Here is a 20,418-nt window from a genome sequence, read left to right as displayed (position 1 = left end):
GATTTTAGATTCAGTGGTTCCGGTACAGATTGATTAAATTCTGTGTGGGTGTGGGTAGCCGTTATGTGGACGACCTCAACCGTTTTATATACAACTAGTTAATTAAAAAAAAAACTAAAACTATGATTTTTTTTACTTTTTTTTATTGATAAAAGCTTGCCAACGCTCGGCACGCTGATACATTGGTAAAATAACCACAAAATACAAATTTTATGAATGTGACAAGCACTTGAAGGCAAACATGACCTACACGAAAAGGTCATACTAATATTAAACAAAACAATTATTAAACAACAAAAAAAAATTACAAAAAACTAAATAAAAATCGATTTTAAAGTGTTTTCTTATACTCGTACACACAAAATTTATACATTATTAAAAAGGATTAATTCTTTGCCAACTCCACTTTGTTTGGCCAAATCGTCTCCGTCATGAAATTTAAAAGACGCTTTTTATCTTTTTTATTTAAACAGTAAATTGCTCACTTCAATCAGTATTTATCAAGCCCACATACAAACATTCTGAAGTACACGATTAACTTCCGGCCTGAGATTTTGTCGCTTTTGTCGCTTTCGTAAATATTTTTTTAGACCCAGTTTAAAATTGCGTACAAATAGAGCGAACTACTTGTTTTATACTATGTAAAGGTAATATATATTTTCTTAAATATATGTGTATATAAAATTCTCGTGTCACAATGTTCGTTCCCATACTCCTCCGAAACGGTTCAACCGATTCTTATAATGTTTTTATACATATTCAGTAAGTCTGAGAATCGGCTACTATCTATGTTTCAAACCCTTAAGTGATGAGGGGTGTCCACCCCAGAAAAATATTTTTTTTTTTTTTTTACATTTTCATTTCACCCCTCTACGATCAACCCCAATTTTTTTATTATAGCAGATAGTTATTTTTATTGAACTAAAACAATGTTTCTTAGAAATAATATACATGGAAAAACAATGTTTGTCGGGTCAGCTAGTAACTTTATAATATCTGTACGTAATTAAAGACTGTTGCGTAGTACAAACCACATTTTGCTAACAATTTTTACTGTAGTTACTTTTGTATAAATAGCCTTACAATTTGAAAGTAGAATCCGGAACTCGGGATAATTACTAGAAGGATATTAATGTGTTGGGGCATGGGACTAATGGGGAAATGGTCTCGATGCGACCCCTATAGATTTATCGGATATCCATTGGTAATGAGTTAAGGCGTAATTATGAGCCGTTCGCGATTAGGAACGAGAAATGTTAGGTCATTTATTCAAACTTCATGTAGGTGAAATGTATTATATTCAATCGAGTTATATTATTAATTTGACATCGAGCAATGTTGGCCTAGTGGCTTCAGCGTGCGACTCTCAGCCCTGAGGTCGTAGGTTCGATCTCCGGCTGCACCAATGGACTTTCTATGTGCGCATTTACGAACGGTGATGAACGGTGGTGATATGTCTTAAACCCAAAAAGTTGACAGCGTGTGTCAGGCACCGGAGGCTGATCACCTACTTGCCTATAATATTTACAAATGATCATGAAACAGATACGGAAATCCGAAGCCCGTACTCAAAAAGACGACTCATTGGTCTAGTGGTGCGACTAGGACTGCGAATCCATGGGTCCCGGGTTCGATCCCCGGCTGAGACGAACATCGATGTGATGAGCATTTGGTGTTGCGATTAGGTCTTCGATGTTTAAATATGTATTTATATGTCTATCAATATGTATGTATATCCGTTGCCTAGTACCCATAACACAAGCTTCACCAGCTTGGCATGGGACTAGGTCAATTGGTGTGAATTGTCTTTAAAAAAAGTTGTAGTGCCAGATTGTATTTTTTAAGTACAATGTAAATTTCGTTTATATCGAGACGAATTTTAGGAATACAAATAAGGGACGCTTTAAAAGCATTATAATTATTAAAATAACGATACATTAACCGCTTGCATCCTGCCAAAAGCAGGCTTGTGTTCAAACAACAACCATAAAGTTAAAATAATATTAAAATCGACAAACATTTTATTCACGATCATTTGAGTTGCCTTTTGTATATTTCGTTCAATGTATTTTGGCTGAAAGCTTCAACAATTAAACGTTCATTACTAAAGCTTTAAAATATGAAAAGGTCAGTTAACTATTTTGCGTACAATTCTTATATTTGCACTCCAATCGGTAGTGTTGACTAATCTAAGCTAATCTGCTTTTTATAGAGCAAACGGACGGGAAACTATCTGGTGTTTTATTTTTTTATAACTAACTAAATGGAACTATACGAAGTACATTGGTGCACAGCGGAGGATCGAACCTACGACCTCGTGGATGAGAGTCGCACGCTGAATCCACTAGGCCAACACTGCTCTGTCATTTGTACTTAAACTTATTAATAAATTAAAAAAGCCGTTACTTAGACGCAAATTATTGGTTGAATTAATTGAACATCGGTGCCCGTTTGCCTTTTTACGGCATAAGCCTCCCCCAGCTGACTCTACTCCTATCCCGCGCCTCTTAAAAGATTTTAAAATTTAGCTCTTTATAAGCCGAAATAATGTTGCGGGTATCACGACTTTAAGGTCTTAATATCAGTGCTATTTTATTTAATATCCTCGCGTAGATTTTAATATAAAGGTCAACCTTACAAATAGTTTTAGTAAATTTTTGCTTTTTAAACCACTATATACGAAGGTCTTTTTAGACACGCCGGATGATCTCAACTATAATAAAAATTACATCGTGATTCTCGTCACGTTCAATTAATTAATTGATTTTAAATTGTTTACAATTTTTCCTATACATACAAACATGTTAATTTAATATCTATTTACTAGTAGTAAGTAAAGCGTTCGAAGCGTCGAGTACATTACGTGAAGTAAATAAAATTAATTACCATTTATATCCGTAGAAGTTTTATTTGAATTTAATATTAATCTACTGGTGCTACAATCCCTTATGGGTCTTTGATTTCTAGTTCCTATTCTGTTTTAATAATCTTACTATTAAACGGCCGAGGTGCCAATGTACACCAGTAATGCAAAATCGCGCTTTTATCCCATAACTGACATCATCATTGACTTATATAATTTGTCTTTCGAACCACGTTTTATAAATAATTTATTTGAACTGGATTGTTTTGGTTATAAAGTTTTATTTACTTAAATAAAAACTCACTGTATATAGACATAAAGGATTCCGAAGTCGGAAAATAAAGGGCTATTTCTTTACCTAACTTTTGTGAAAGTACGATTCTCCCCGAACGTAAGAAAAATAAAATAGAGATGCCGAGATTCCCGAATTTCCGGTATTGTTGGATAGGATGTTGACTTTGCTGTACTTTCCGGTTTTATGATTTCTTAATGTAGTCTTACTGTTTTTATGTAAATATCTTTAATAAATTATATTCTCATCTCGGCAATGATACAAATATTCTATACGACCTTTTTGGTATATCCAAAAAGGATAGATGTTGAGTTGATCGATTTGGAAATATTGTTTGATAGAGTCAAGTAGGTATATGCTATTAAAAGCACAATTTTGTAAATTATGAGGTTTTGTGTAATATAAGACAAGATGACAAGTGAAAAGAAATAATATTTTGTTCGCTCGCCACAAGCCGTTGGTTGCTAAAATTGCTTCTAGCTAGCAGCGATATTGCATTGCATTCTGTCAAATAGTGACGCGTAGTGAAAAAAACAACTCATGTCAATTCCCAAAGTTTGGTTGTCTTGGAAGCCTCGTTTAGTGTTTGGTTCAACAAAAACAATCTTAAAACTTACAAAATTATAAATGATTAGGGTATAGATTTGTTTACAGACTGTAGGAGACCGCCTCTAGATTGTTATTATACTTGACAGCCAATAAAACATTTTTCTAGAAACCAAATGTAAAACGTGACTTTATTAATGGCTAATCTAGAAAGCGAACGCGTAATGGATATCTGCGATGAGGGAAACTAGGGGACTGATCGAAGATCAAATAAACCGCTTTCACATAAATGGGACTGACGAATGACCGAAGAGTAAAATTCACTTTCCTTTTCACTGAAACTAGCACTAGCTGAGAATAGTATATGATTCATATACAGTAGCGCCATTGGTACTTTTAGGTGGTCCTTTAATTCGGGGCTTCAGATTTGTGTATCTGGTCTGTCATCATTTCTAATTGGTGATCAACCTTCTGTGTCTGACGTCAACTCACCGTCGATTGTTTGGGTTAAGGCATGTTGGGTTTCTCACGATGTTTTCCTTCACCATACGAGTGCGTGTTAAATTCGCATAAACAGAAAATCCATTGGTGCGGGGATCGATGCTACGACCCTAGGGATGAGAGTCGCACACTGGAGCCACTAGGCCATCACTCCTGCTATCATCTTTCATACTTCGTTTAATAATAGGTAGGTACTCGTGGACATTCATACTGTTTTTGTTTATTTGTTTCTATTCAGACAAAATCTAAATATTATCTTACTTTTTTACTTTCTTTAAAGTTGAAAGAACTCTATTTTCATTACAAAAAAAATTTTTTTACATGAGAAACTTAATATATACGAACGAGATACACGTCGCCATCAGTCGCCCTAATTTAAGTCTACTACGCTCATTCTGATATGTATCTTTAATGCCCTTTTGAATTGGTTAAACGCGCTAATAATATATTTACATAGATAGAATCGTATAAAAGGTCTTCCTATTTCATAGGTAATCTTGAATTTTTCCACATTTAGTTGACTATTTTTTTCCAGTTTAAAGTGGAATTATGAATTCATTACTAACCTTACATTAAATAAGTGCTGTGAAGTGGTAAAAATGTTTTTTTTAATATTCTATATTCAAAAAATAATACTTTGGTATGGAAAAGTGTAACAAACATTATCCACTGCGTCAAAGAATTTATATTCTACTCTGTGATAAAACCGCAGATGTTAACACTTATGTGGCGTGAATGTTTATGTATTTCAATAAAACATTGTACAATTTGGTAGAAAACAATTGAGAAAATGCGGTAGAGTCTTGAATTAAATAAGTAGAGGTGAGTTCACGGTGAATTTACGGGTTGAAGAATTTATATGTGGCGTTTAATATTTTATGCTAAGAGAATGTCTGTCGCAGACTCGCGTATCCAGTATTTATTTTATTTATGGCTTTTGTTGTATACGTGATCATTTCGTCTTGGATGTAGCTGTGCTACTGAAGTCTTTGTTACTTTAATCGCAATTGATAGCAGTTTAATGCAGATAGTTGGTTTAAACTGTAGGTTATATTTATCTCTCAGAGCCTTTGTAACACGGCTTTGTAGGAATTACTCGAGGTGGTTTTAGTGGGTCCACCAAAGGCTGGCAACGCACTTGTAACCCTTCTGGCAATGTTAGTGTGGATGAGCGGCGATATCACGTAATATCAGGTGAGCCTTCTGCTTGTTTTCCACTGTTATATTAAAAAAATCTTTTTTTTTTCTGGATGCAGTAAATTTTTTGACCCAACCTTAACACAGATTTCAAGAATTGAATGTTTTGTTCAGTTGTCGTTATTATTTCTCTTCTAAGTCCGCGATTGGTTGCTCCAGTTTGTTGCCAACAAACGAAAGAATGTTAGAATATATACTTAAAGATTTTAGTTGGCGCCTGGTAGATAGTACGCAGAGCTGGTGCTTTTGTCGCTCAACGAATAAGTATCGCAATACGAGTATATCGCAAACGATGTCGCGATACGCAATAATAATAGCAAGGCTGCCAGTATTAAAGGCCACAGAGACCAAACTTTTTAAATTTGTTTTAATTATTTATTTATATTTTTGTTATTACTATGTAGGTTAAGAATATATAATACTGTATGCTTTTGTGTTGGATATAAATATAAATTATAACTTAGGTGAGTTTGAAGTCAATGCATGGGCAATTTCAACTCGTTGCGGCTCATCTGCGGTCTCATTAAGCGTTCTGATCCCGTCATGTCAGTGCCGCATTGTTTCCAGTTCGCTGGCTTGAATTTTCAGAAATTCTTTACGTTAAAGCAGAATACGACAGATAACCTTATACAAGAGATATGTCTATACTCTATGGTGTCTCATAAGAAATTTACTCTTTCAGAATTAAGTCACTGGATCGAATGGTTCAAAGCTTGATAAACTTTTACCTTTTTATGATAGTTTTGTAAACAGTATTGCAGTCATGTCAGCGAGATTATATAATAACTGAGTTTTATTTATAAAACAAATAGGCCGGCAACGCATATACGAGCCTTCTGGTAATGTAAGTGTCCTAGGGCGGCTGTATCACTTAACAATAGATTAGCCCATTAGTTATATAAAAAAAACATTTTATAGAAGTTTTATTTATATATGTTACAGTTAACACTAGTTTTTAGTTAAAACTCGTTTTCCCTAGTTAAAAATAGTTTTTACTAAATGCCTTTGTCAAAACTAGAAATAACAAGTGAAAACTAGAATTTACCACTGATATAATTCATTTTCTGATAAAACTAGTTGTCACTCCGAGCTTTAGTTACAAGTAGCACTAGAGAAACTAATTTGAATTTTGGGATTGAAAACAAGATAAAGTTTTAAAAATATGTATTTATTAAAAAGATCTAGGGTATAGAAACATAGTACTAGTAAAAAAAACTTACACTAAAGGAACATTTTAGGGAACATCAGCATAAAGTAGTTGCCAAGGTGACAACATTAATTAAAAGTAAATAAAATAATCAAACAAATCAACAGAATACAACCATAAAATTTAAAAAAGGAACATTATAATAATATTCTTAAGGGATATTGGTAAACATACAATAAAAAAATAATCAAACAACCTTAAAATTAAAAAAGATGACGATCTACTTGTTATTGCAAGACAAACTATCGTGGCATTTTGAATTACAAAGGTAGCCATTTTTCTTGCAGAGACACCTTTTTGACATACATCCTTTCTTACATACGCAGAATAAAGTAGTCTTGGTCTGAACAGTTTTAACTGACTAACTTCGAAAAAACGCGTTTTGTCTAATAATAACTAGTTTTAACTGATATTCAATTGTGAGCATTAGTTAATTCTAGTTTTAACAAAGGCGTTTAGTAAAAACGCGTTCTAACTAGGAATAACGCGTTCTATCTAAAAACCGGTTTTAACTGTAACATATATAACTATTTATTAATAGAAACATTGCTAAGTGGGGAAAGAATTATTCATTGAATATTGAAGCTACATATAAAACTACTGTATCTCAACCCCGCTCGTCATAGCATCAGATAACCATGAATAAGTTTCCATACATCATCCTGCTTCTTTGGAAAAATCAAGAGAATCGCGCTTGCTTTCCAATCGTATGAATTATGCAAGTTCCACGTTCCTGCGAAAGAGCGAATAATTTTTGGACGTGGATTTTTGCTTGCATCGCAACTTCTCTGTAGTATATGACGGTCGATTAAGCTAACGTATGTTAAAAGCTTTATGTAATCTCGGGATGAATATTCTTTCACACCTTATTTTTTTTCTTTAATGAGATTTTTCCTGTACCGCTATGATTTACAAGTTAGACATGAGTAGCATCCATAAAGAAAAATAGATGGTAAACTCAAACTCAAAATAACTTTATTCATATAGGAAAAAAAAGTATTTTTTTTTAAAAGTAGTAAAAAAGTATTTTTCTCTAATTTCGCTTGGGAGTTTGTTGTAAAAACGAATACAATTTCCACAAAGGTATGTGAATGATCGAATGATACAAATAAATTTAATAAAATTATCGAGAAAAAATAAAGAAAAGTGTATACTAATCATAACACTGCATTATAATGTGTAAAATTTTGGAATCCTTTTAAGTAAAAAATACCTGCGTCCGAGTCCCAGCTCTTCCATAACAAACTCAATAGTTAATTCCTAACAATTGTTTTTTTGTTTATACGTGACGCGTAACACGCGTAAGTGCATGAGTGAGTGTGTGGGTGAATGAGTGAGTGACATGTTAGGTCTCAGGAGCATCTCTGCGTAAGGTTGTTTGTTCATAAGCTAGTCCTTTATTTAGATTGCCGACGGTGAGCGGGTAGATATTTAGCAGCCTATTTAATGTATTACAGATGAAGTCAGCCTGCATATTGCGTCTGGTGAAGTCAGTCGTTACTGTCTGACCGACGACAACATCCCTATTTCTTTTTAACCTAAGTGGGCTATAGACGATGTTGCAGTCAAGACCGACTGCAATATGCGGTCGCCGCACGGCGATCTGCAGTTTCCATACTAAATTCATATCCGCAATACACGGACCGCTCGAGCAGTTCTTGAGCAAACCGCATATTGCAGTCGGTCTTGACTGCAACATGCGGTCCGTCTATGGCCCGCTATAGAAACAGCCAATAGGTCCAGGAGCGCTCGTCATACGTGTTGACCGCGAATGTACTGGAAAATTTTACGTTTTCGTGGATGGTTTTTATTAGTATTTTTATTAGTTATAACGAATTCTAAATTATTATATCCAGATTGTAAATATTGTAGTTAATCTTTCATTATTCGTATCGTGCAAAGTTTTCTCGAACCGTCAGAAGTTCGTTACTTAATTAACGCTTCGGACAACAACTTAGTAGTTAAATATTAATAACGAAACAATTTAATAAAACAAATGAAACAAGGTAATAAATAGTCTTAGATAACACTGTACCCGTGATAATTTGTCGAAATGTAGGCCTATCTTTATATATATAATTCTTCTGTGAGTGTATGTCACTGAACTTCTCTCAAACGACTGGACCGATTTTGATGAAATTTTTTGTGTGTGTTCAAGGGGATCTGGGAATGGTTTAGATTCACAAATCAGCCCGGCAGGTGGCGCTGCAGTCGGTACTTTCATACTTTAATATCCTAATAGCTTGAAATATCATGCAGGACAACGTCTGTGGGGTCCACTAGTTCTATTTAAAATTCATCACTTTGATGGTAATAATTATAACTAGATACATACACTGATAATTACACTGTAGCCTAACCAATAATTATGGTGTTAATTAACAAATTCATTAATATTTACTAACTACTTTTGATATTAAAAACATCTTTTGTATTTCTTATAAAGAACATAAAATACTGACACAATAACATTGTGTACACAGTGAAGATTGCGCAAAGATAAGATTAAACTTAAAATCCTTAGCTTTTGTTGTTTTCTTTGCGGAATTAACTGGACTGCAACAACTAAGTGGATTAACAGACAAATAAAATGGATTACAAGTAGACGTGTATGGCATTAATACTTGCAAATGTCATTAGTGTTAGGGCATTGAACTCGCTGCAGGCTTCTGCAATTCTCGGATGTGCGGGCTAAAAAAAGATGTGTATATATTAATAATGATATTATTGTAAGTTGTATCGCCGTTCATAGAATGGTAGACTAAAATGAAGGTCGTGCCTGTCTTGCTGTCTCTGTCCACTCTATTCTTTCTTGTCCCAAAGATTTAGGGATATTGAGACCCATAATTGTCTTAATTTGGTCAGACCAACGAGGTTAGGCGATCGACCTCGACGTCTTCTGGTACCCACTCCTCCCAGTTTGTCGAGACTTCGGTTTTCTTTTGGCTATATGGCCAAAGTAGTTAAACCCTTGTGGTGATTGTTTTTTTTATAAAATTTCAATTCAAGAATAAATTAGATTTATTATTATGACATTATGATAATTTTCTTATTATATGACATTATAAAAATTAATATTACATTTGCATTACTATTTATGTATGGTTGATGTGCGGATTTTTATAATTAATCGATCTAATTGTACTACACTATCTTAGAAAATAAACGATTTTATTATTTTTATTACGTACGAACAATAATTAATTACACACGATTTAATAGGCTTTAGCACTTGTTCCACTTAAATAGTTAAAATACTGTTTACATTGGGGTCTACATAGGAATGAGTCTAACTAATAGAATAGGTAACACAAATCCCAACATTTACTGAACGTCCCTTCGGAGCGACGAAATAAATGAACACCATTAGGCCGTATTAATGTTGAGCCTCAAGTTTAAATGTCCCTTATATTAAACTTAATTACTTTAGTACCTTCATTTGATGGCTTTAATACCGGCACTTTAGTAGGTAAAACGCAATGGATTATGATATCTTTTAAAATGTGTGTTTCAAGTCTATTCTCTCCATAGTTAGTCTCTCCATAGTAGCTTATCATTTAAAAAAATAAAACACACCACTACACGTTTGCTCATCTTGCTGAATTCGCGTACAAATTATTTGAAGAAGTCAATTAAGCATGAGGGTGTGCAATTATTTAATCAATTACTGTCTAAAATTCGTAATATTCGCGCGTTTAACCAATTCAAGGCATTAGAGATACCTATCAGAATGAGCCTAGTAGACTAAAATTGGGACGGCTGATGGCGACGTGTATCTCGTTATTAATACATTCTTTTTGTAATGAGAAATAAAGTTCTTATTTAGTTAGATTAGTTGTAAATTAATGTCAAAAATGTAAATTATATACATTTACTCATTTAAAATTAAGAATGTATTTGATAATGTTCATCATTATTGTTAATTTCTGCTTGAGAAGGAACTACCGTGCCAGTTCGCTGGAGTTCAGTGGTTAGATTCGCACGCTAAACCTAGCTCTCCTAGTAGTTTAGAATGCTCAAAATTTCATCTCGCATTTTTATCCTAGTGACTACTAATAATAAAAACGAAACATTCGATATATATTACTACTAGACGGTTGTAATCGTCACACAGTTGGTATCATTACACACACTTTTTTTTCACGAGTTTTTGAAGTTGTAAGAAGTACTTCTTTGGCGTAACAAGATAAAAATATGTTACACTAACAATAGAAAAAACTAAAATGTTGACTATAGCTAACTTCAGGGTGTCGGTTTCTTGTGACGGTGTGCGCGCGCATCGTAAAAATTTACTCTCATCATTTTTCCCTAACGCGCCAAAAGAAGTATAACTTCAAAAACTTGTTAACTCTTCAAGTCATCTATGTCTTCAAGATTGATATTACTTAAGAGATTTTATTGTTTTCTGTTTAAACTCCGACGGAGACGTGATCGTTATCATATTGCATTTTCTCAGAAACGTTCCATACAATAAGGTCACGTGACAGATTATACTGGATTTGCTACTGTATATGATACTAGACTATTTGTTGACATTTCGCTACAAGACAAGATAAGACGTAATACCCTAACATGTTATATTGTCAGAAATATTCCCAGAGGACTTTGTCGATTCCCGACGAAATATTTATTGTAACAGTTTGGCTGATTATTTCCCCTAATTTTTTTTTATAAAATAGATACTGGAGTGTGCCTACTGTATGGTCAAAAAACTTAAACAATTTATACTGACGGTCGTAAAGTCCGTAAATGTACTTTTTGTAATTAAAAATTTAACTATTATGACTAATTGGTGATTAAAAATTAACGAGTAATCAAATGGTTTTTTTTTACCTTTTCGAAACTAAAATACAATAAAAGCAGGAATATGCAGGTACGCTCGTGGATAATAAATGCAAAAACTGCTATAAAAAGATGCTCTCGTAGGAGCGAAAGTCTTGTGAAAAGAAACTAAAGATAACAAGTAAGACGTTCCTGCAATCTCTTTGGTATTTAAGAACTTTGGATCTATAGAAATAACTAGAGAGTATTGTGTCCATTATATTTAAATACTACTTTTTATATTTGTATAGATTATAATAGTACAGTATTCTACATTAAAACTGTAATCATTATTATTAAATTAAATAAAGTCACGTCAACGACATGAATTGTCAAAGGCTACGTCTTATAACTGGTAAAGTTGACTGACCTTTGATATTGTTCCTCCAACAGTAACCTCGTAGTAGTCAAAGTGAGAAGTCAGCATAAGATCCAACAGCGAAGGCTCAGTCAGCTCGCGTAGGCGTTCAGTTAGAAAATATGGAATGCCGATATCATGAAAGCTTCTTCTTGAAGCTTCGTACTGAGTCATAAAAGTCAAAAGTCAGAAATCAAAATAATTTATTCATAGTAACACGATATACACTTATGAACGTCAAAAAATAAATAAACTTTAAATGCTTCTAATTTTACATTTTCTGCCAGTTCTCAAATCAAGGGCGTAGAACGGAAGAGAACAACTGGCAATAAACTCCCAAGGCAAAAACCATTACACTATGTTCCACATGACATCTTAAGTAATAAATAATAATAAAATAAATTCAAACAAAGATGTGTCCTCTATCAGCAGGAGGCATGGTGAAATAGGAGCACGCACTTACATTCTCGTGGGAACAACAAGCAAATACATAGTCGAAATAACTAACATCACCGCATACACGAATTCAAGTACGACCACAAGTAGCACCCGTTCACGAGCATGACGTATGGCCAGCCATCGGCCACGAGAGAATGAAGCGCTGTGTATAATTTTTAGTAGTAACGGAGGTACCTACTGTTACTTTTCATAATTTTAAGGTAGTATTGTAAGAGTACTGCAGTATCTTTAACAAACTTTAATAAAGAAAAGTTTAATTCAGAGTACTGTAATATTTACAGAACACAATAATACCAAGAGACCCAAAGTTTTGTTTTATATTAGCGTCTGCGGTAGATTTTTAAATGAAGTATCCTAATTCAGAGGTGGAACGTAATTTTTGTGGTAAAACTTTGATATCAAAAGGGTGGTTTCACGAAATTGTGAGCGGCATACAAATAAGGACATTTTCATAAAAAAATTGCTAAACTTTTCGGCTTTTCCTTTTTAATATGGTGTAAATATACTTTGTTTGACAAAAACTGTCGACAGTATTAAGTAGACTCGCAACGTTTGGCGAATAAAAGTGTTTCAAGGTTTTGGGAAATTAATATCTGTTTTAGTGAGGCGTAAACAGACTGACAAACAAATGATTGACTCTAAATATAGTGGTTAAGGTTTTTCCTTAAAATATGTAAAAACATGAGCAGTGTTGGCCTAGTCGCTTTATCGTGCGACTCTCATCCCTGAGGTCGTAGGTTCGATCCTCGTCTGTGCATCAATTTACATTCTATATGAGCATTTTACATTTGCTCGAACGATGAAGGAAAACATCGTGAGGAATTCGGCTTCCTAAGACCCATAAAGTCGAAGGCGTGTGTCAGGCACAGAAGACTGATCACCTACTTTCCTATTAGATTGAAACAGATACAGAAATCTGAGGTCCAGACCTAAAAAGATTGTAGCGCCACTGATTTATTTTTATTTCATCAGTTATAATTGAATATTTAACGACATAAACAGTTATTTTTAATCAATTAAAGAAGGTTGGAAGCGCGTTTTAATTTCAACACCAACCTTACTTTCCAATATCAGGTTATTTTAATAAAATTCTAATTTATTAAAGACATCAAGCAATTATTCAAGGAGGTCCACCTGTCGAATTTTGCTTATAAAGCTATTTTCTTTAATAATTAAAGCGGATCGCGGTTTTGGACTCGAGAAAGATATTTTAAAAATATGGAAAGGCTTTTTATTTTAATGATAGCTGATTTTAATTAAAATTTTCGTATTAAATAAGTCGTAATAACAGTTCGAATATTCTTAGGTAAGGTATACATTTCCGGTAATTGGTATATCCAAACAAATTCGACTTCGAGTCCCTAAAGAAAAGAGCGTACCATTTCTTAAAAGGCCGGCAACGCACTTACGAGCCTCCTGGTGTTGTCTATGGGCGGCGGTATCACTTAACATTTGGTGAGCCTCCTGTCCGTTTGCCTCCTGTTACATATAAAAATAGTTTAATTTGTATCGATGTTATATTACATCTGTCATCAGTCTATTGTAGATATTCTTAATATTAACAAACCTTAAAACTAAACTAAAACTAAAACCTATTACTTAATAACTAAAAAGGATCAGTGTTTCATTAATTGGGACAAATTATTATTATTACTAAATATTTCATTTTGTAATTAATATAATTATACCTGCACCAAATAAATAATGCTACTAATTATATTTTTTAAACTATATTTTCTTTGTTACAGATTTCAACAACCTCCTATAAACAAAGCGTAAGTTTGTTCAAATTGTCCGTTTTATTTTGATTTTATATGAAAAAAAAGCAAGCATTGCAAGATTTCGTTTTTCAATACAATATTGTAATGTTGATATCATTTTGCATTTTGTGTTCAAAAAGCGTAAGATTGCTGCATCGATGCAATCAGATGCTATCAGAAATTTCATATTTTAGCCGTTATTACTCTATCTATCTATGAAAATTTATTCTTCACGCAAATATGACCTGTATTGTGGTGGTTAATGGTCCATTTTTCATCATCACAAGCACTCAATTAACTGATATACCCGGGGGCGGGAATTTAACGAAAAATCGGTGACTATACAAACATTGATAGCTTTTCATCTGTTCATTATCTACCCTTGGCGTGTTTTTTGAGTCTTATTTTAGTCTGTTCGAATTCTTTTTATGACGTCATCTTATTGACAGCGCAATTACAAAATAGTAATTTTATTTGTGTTTACGTTCTATTATTGTTACAGATTTGATGAAAGCTAAAATGGACTACGTTAGACGAAGGAATGGCCAGAGATGAATTTGAGAACTAGGAAGAAACTTTTAGCGAAAATAGGCCATAGTTTAGTTTTAAAAGCCAAAGTCATGTAAAGTATATTAAGCTCTGAAATCATCATATCTTGTATCATATCAGAGAATCATCATTGGACATATCTCATTATGCTAGTCACCTATATGTGATTATAGATAGTAAACGATATTGCTCAAAATCTACAAAAAGTATTCCTAGATAGAAATTAATATAGAAAGTGGATTGACGATGAAGTACAGCATGTTTTTCTTACGGAGAAGGACTCTGATCCTGAAAGCTGTATTGATACTGACAGCGGTGTGGTTCATGGTAGCGCTGTTGAGTACGAATGGAGCCACGAGGAATGCTATAGGCGCTGCGCCCATTGAGTACGACGAAGCTGAAGCAAAACCGTTAAAAATGGCAAAGCCGACAGCCACTAAGAGGAAAAGCGAATCATATGGGAATAATCTCTCTGATGGTACGTTTTTTTGTATAAAATTGCATGCGCTTTGGTACTAAGACGTTGCATGATTAAACAATACCCACAGTTTAAAATCCAATAATCGTTCTCTCCGATTTTACGAGCTACGCCTGAACAAGAAAACCACATTAAAATCGATGAAAATAATGTTTCTTTTTTCATTTCGTTATCGAAGTGAATTCGCCCATGTGGATATAAAACTGTGGCAGCCTCGCAGTGGTTCGCTGTGAATTTTCCGTAATAAAATATGCAATTATTTTAAAATTTATATGCCACGTTTTCCCGTTACGCTCCATCGCCTGTTGGGATTTTATGACCCTTGTAAATAATGGCTCCATTCGAGAACCCCCTTTGTATTCTTAGTTAGGAGTTGAGAATCTAATACGATCATTAGACGAAGTCTTAGCCACTTTGCATGCCATTGTTTTGATCACGACCGCAATTACGGATTGCATTAGTAAAACACAAATTATATTTTATCTTAATGCTTAAATTGTTTGCCTATAAGCGTGTTTATGGGTCGAAAAATTCAAGAATTCCACTCGATTTTTCTTAATAACAAAATGAAGTTTTGCTCAACCTCAAATTGATATTGAATGGCTTGTCGTTATCACTTGTGTTTTTAAATAAACGCGACAAAACATTTATTAGTTGAGGCTTGAGAATGTATACATACTAATAAAATACAGCTTTGATAATATAAATTATAATATCAAAAATTATTCTAACGTTTCGCGAGCTTTATACATGGTGATGGGATAGTGTTATCGCATATAAAATTGTGATAAGATGCCTTAGTATATTTATTAGTATGGATAAACCAGTATACCTGTTTGCACTAAACTAAAGATCTTATCTCGTTAAATACATCAGGTATTTTCACAAGATATTTTAGTTAAGAAGAATTTTTAAGTAAAAGACTTACTAATAGTAATAATGTGTAAAATGAGTCCATACAAAATAATGATTCTTATTTTATAATTAGAACTGAAAAGGTTAACAATCTTTTGTTCCAAAATTATAAAACATTATCAGGGCAGACTTGTTGTAATTTTATTATTTACTTTAGGACTTTGGTCCCAATTTATTTGGAATAAATTGATTATATGTTAAGTGCAAAATGGTATATCTATGTATAGTGATATTGCATGATAACTTACATTTATCCATCACAGCACGAACTCGGGTCGATTGGATCGGTCGCATCGCTGGCATCGAAGGTAATGCATGTTTCATTTGTATATTAATTAATTGTTGAACATTTACAAAATAAGTAAAATCTTCCTACACGATTGTACATAATAGTATCTGAAGGTTGTTATTTGAATTTGCTATTTTAAGACCCAAGCTCTACCTGTGCGGTTGAAAGCGATAAAAATAGGGATTATTTATTGTCCGTATTGATTTCTTTTAACTGATATAGTTCTTACAAGGTGTGATAGCGCTTGGGATCGAAAGAAAAAATTTCAATGTTAAAGTCGGTATTGCTATCTATATTAAGGTTTAGAAAATATCAGCGCGGGTACAGTCTGTCTATTATGTAAAGTTTATAATACATATATGAGAAATCTAATATTTTATGAATATATCTCATTATTATTGTACTAATACTTCTCGATAACTGCCCTTCCGATAACGTACCAACGCGAATAGAGAAAATTAGGAGCATTGTGCGGATTATAAAATAAACTATACGTATTATGGGTTATAAATCAAAGTAACCCAAATCTAAATCGTCATTACTAAGTCAACACGTTAACTTAATTAAAGCTGGTATTTAAGACTATCGTACCAAATTTATTCAATCACTCTTTGTCACTGTTGCACATCTAATCAAATAAATAATTTGTTTTATTATCCATACAGTGCACCTTTAGAATGCATAGAAAACAAAAGTGCATCACCTGTATTTAAATTTGTATTTTTAATAAAGCTAGCACAAAAGAAATCACATCATTTGATATGACTGAATGTGATTAGCATTATACCTAATAGGTTTATTAAATATTATAGCTCAGTTCCCATGCATTGAAGGGATGTCTATATTTACTACAAGCCCGCCGTTCACACATATCAGTTGAATTACAACATCCGAGCTATTTACTTTCACGTCTATGCGACGATTAGAAGCACGTTAATAATTGAAATAGCATTGAGTTTCGATCGATTTAGATGTTGCGTAGACCTTAAAGAGTACCTTGTTAAATCGCAAATCTTCAAAATAATAACTTACATGAGATTTAATGGTTTAACTTAATAGCTATGTTGTTCGACGTGCATTCACGTATATAGATAATTATGTAAAGGTTTTCTTTGAATGAAGGTAAGCTCATAAAAATACATTTTTTTGATTGAAAGTTTATTTAGCAACTTTGAAATCATTTAGTCATTTTAATGTTTAAAGTCCAGGAAGGAAGGGCAGTTATCGTTAATTAATTCCACGTTATCGAAGTTGCGTATATTAACTTATATAAACTATGTAATATATTTAACAATCTTGCTTGAATAAAGTGTAACCCCACGCTCATAAAAACTAAATGAGTCTAAGTGCACTGTTTTAACTGAAGTGTTCATTCTGCAAATTGAGGTCTTTATAAATAATGGGTTAAGTACCTGTAATAAATATATAAAATATATTTTATTTTATAATTGAAGACAAAAGAACGTTAGATAGTGAAAGGCATAGCTCTAAAGAACAGCCGTAGAAGCTAATGAATGTTTGTCCATGTGTGACCGCAAATTAACCTGACATAACATTCCTTAACTTTTTATTAAGACTCAAATTTTAATTCTTAGGGTTAGGAGTGATTGCCGCGCCAGGATCGGATAACGCACCCGGCGAGCTCGGGAAACCGGTTGTATTACCTAAGAATATGACCGAAGAGGCTAAAACCGCGGTCTCCGAAGGGTGGAAAAAGAATGCGTTCAATCAGTACGTGAGTGACCTGATATCGATTAGGCGGAAACTACCCGACCCGAGGGATGAGTGGTAAGTCCTCTTGATATGTGGGTAATAGGAGGATTGTGGATGGAATTTCATAAGAAATAGCGTGGGTTGATAGATTTCAGTGGATGTGACGTCGTAAAATGAATATGAATGTCTTTGTCGATTTGTAGAGGGATGTAATTTATATAATGGAAAGGTTTGTTGATTTTAACGAGACTGTTTTAACTGTAAACAACGGATTGCTGATTGGATTGTATGCCGATTTTAATTATACATTTCTTCAGGCAGTGTTTTTTTTTTAAGTTACAGGTAAAATTACATATTCAACAAAAATCATTGGCGCTACGACCAAAATGGTCTGAGCCTCATATTTATGTATCTGTTTCATGATAATTTTAAATCTAATAGGCGATTAGGTCATCAGCCTCCTGCGCTTGACACACACTGTCGACTATTTAAGTCTAGGGCAAGCCGGTTTCCTCACGATATTTTCGTTCACTGTTCGAGCGAATATTAAATGCACTCATAGACAGAAAGTCCATTGGTGCACAGACTGGATCCAATATATAATTATAAAATAATAGCTCAAGGATGAGAGCCACTAGGCCAACACTGTTCATACCTATTCACTTACCAAAAAAAAAATATGTTGCATCAACCAATATCAAATTAAAAAAATTAACAAAAATGACATCGTTTTATATAAATCTCATAGAGAATTAAGCTCAATATCTACTCTTAATCTGTGGGATTGACAATTGACAACCACCCATTCCTGAGAATACAATTCTAGAACTTATTTCCACCCACAATTTAAACTTCGAACATAAAGTTATTTTAAAATTCAAGATGTCTAATAAATGCAATTTCCCACAGGTGTAAGCAACCGGGTCGTTATCTAGAGGACCTGCCGCAGACGGCTGTAGTGATATGCTTCCACAACGAAGCCTGGTCTGTGCTTCTAAGGACCGTGCATTCAGTCATCGACCGCTCGCCTCCGCACTTAATAAAGGAGATCGTGCTCGTAGACGATTTCTCCGATATGCGTTAGTATTCAAATTTAAATTGCATGTAAAGATTGATATTTCGGTTTACATCTTAATATATATAAATTACGTGTCACGTTGTTTGTCCGCTATGGACTCCTAAACTACTGAACCGATATCAATCAAATTTGCACACCGTGTGTAGTTTGATCCAACTTAAAAGATAGGATAGCTTACATCTCAATTTAAACCCGCAATGCAATTTTATTGCAAATTATTTGTTTATTATTTGACACAATTCTAACAGATAGCGCTGTGTTGAAAGTACCAACGTTTCACATAAGCTATCTACCTTTCACATAAGTTCTCCTACCGTTTCCCTTGAATAGTTTACTACTATGTAATATATCAAAAACCTTAGCCACAGCAACGCTTGGCCGGTCTGCTAGTATACTATAGTTTTCAAAATTATATTCACTTAGAAAATTTAAATTTAAAGTAGTACATCGTGTTATCAAATTATTAGAAATTAAATTTTATATAAATATCCAATATGTAGGCGTAACGCATTTATTCAGTTTAATTTCAATATGTTACTTGTAAGTTATCTTTTTGATTTGCTTGGTAATATGATTATACGTACTAAGTGGGCGTTTTTTACCATTTTGATGGAATTTTCAATTTATTAAAGAAAAAATGTTTTTATAAAGAACTCTTTATTAATTCATGCCTTTGATATCAGATATACCATTGGGACATTTTATCGCGTACAAAAGTATGCTTTGATGTTGGAGGTAAAATATTTCCATAAAGTCGGAAAGCCATAAATGTTCCTGGAAAATTACCGCCTCTGTAGCTCCGTTGGTTTTTTTAAGATTCTGAATGATAAAGCCTCGCCTAATAACATAGTGAAGTCATGTTAAATATTTTACAGCACACCTAATGCAACAACTAGATGACTATATGTCAGCATTGCCCAAAGTGCGTATAGTGCGAGCGACGAGGCGGGAGGGTCTAATTCGGGCGAGACTGCTCGGCGCCCGATACGTCACTGCGCCCGTCCTTACCTACCTGGACAGTCATTGTGAATGTACAGAAGGTATGTAGTTTTGTGATAAATATGATGAATTGAATAGGTCGTGGCTTTCACAACACCAGTGAATCGTTATGATAACTTTGATTTTTCCGTTTTTTCTGCATACTTCTGGTTCTTTCTCATTATTTTTTAAATATGCAATTATATAACAGCCTTTTATTACTGACTGCAATTTTTTTAATTTATAACAAGTTTGATCATATTTCTCCGTTATGTCGACTTGCAGTGTGTAGTATATGTACGGTTTAGGTATTTCAATGTAAACGCCACTATGCAATAGTTGCTAGATTTGCTAGTGTATTCATTTTTATTATATTCACTTAAGTTAGTTTGCATTCAGACGTCGTACAGGCCG

General features: G+C 33.6%; 1 protein-coding gene across 5 annotated transcripts in view; it reads left to right on the top strand.

The window, feature by feature from the left end:
• LOC125054159 (putative polypeptide N-acetylgalactosaminyltransferase 9) overlaps positions 1-20,418 on the top strand; it is a 143,460-nt gene that overhangs the window by 117,606 nt on the left and 5,436 nt on the right. For 4 of the 5 annotated variants that reach the window (XM_047655888.1, XM_047655889.1, XM_047655890.1 and 1 more), the window contains 6 exons: positions 13,993-14,019; positions 14,507-15,031; positions 16,210-16,254; positions 17,831-18,023; positions 18,858-19,027; positions 19,902-20,066. In XM_047655888.1, the coding sequence (XP_047511844.1) occupies positions 14,800-15,031; positions 16,210-16,254; positions 17,831-18,023; positions 18,858-19,027; positions 19,902-20,066 (805 nt within the window). In that variant the 5' untranslated portion in view covers positions 13,993-14,019; positions 14,507-14,799. The remainder of the gene's footprint in view (positions 1-13,992; positions 14,020-14,506; positions 15,032-16,209; positions 16,255-17,830; positions 18,024-18,857; positions 19,028-19,901; positions 20,067-20,418) is intronic. The other variant, XM_047655891.1, reaches the window with a different exon arrangement.

The sequence above is a fragment of the Pieris napi genome, chromosome 11 (assembly GCF_905475465.1).
Source record: "Pieris napi chromosome 11, ilPieNapi1.2, whole genome shotgun sequence".
NCBI lineage: Eukaryota > Metazoa > Arthropoda > Insecta > Lepidoptera > Pieridae > Pieris > Pieris napi.
This window is presented reverse-complemented; position numbering and strand designations above follow the sequence as displayed.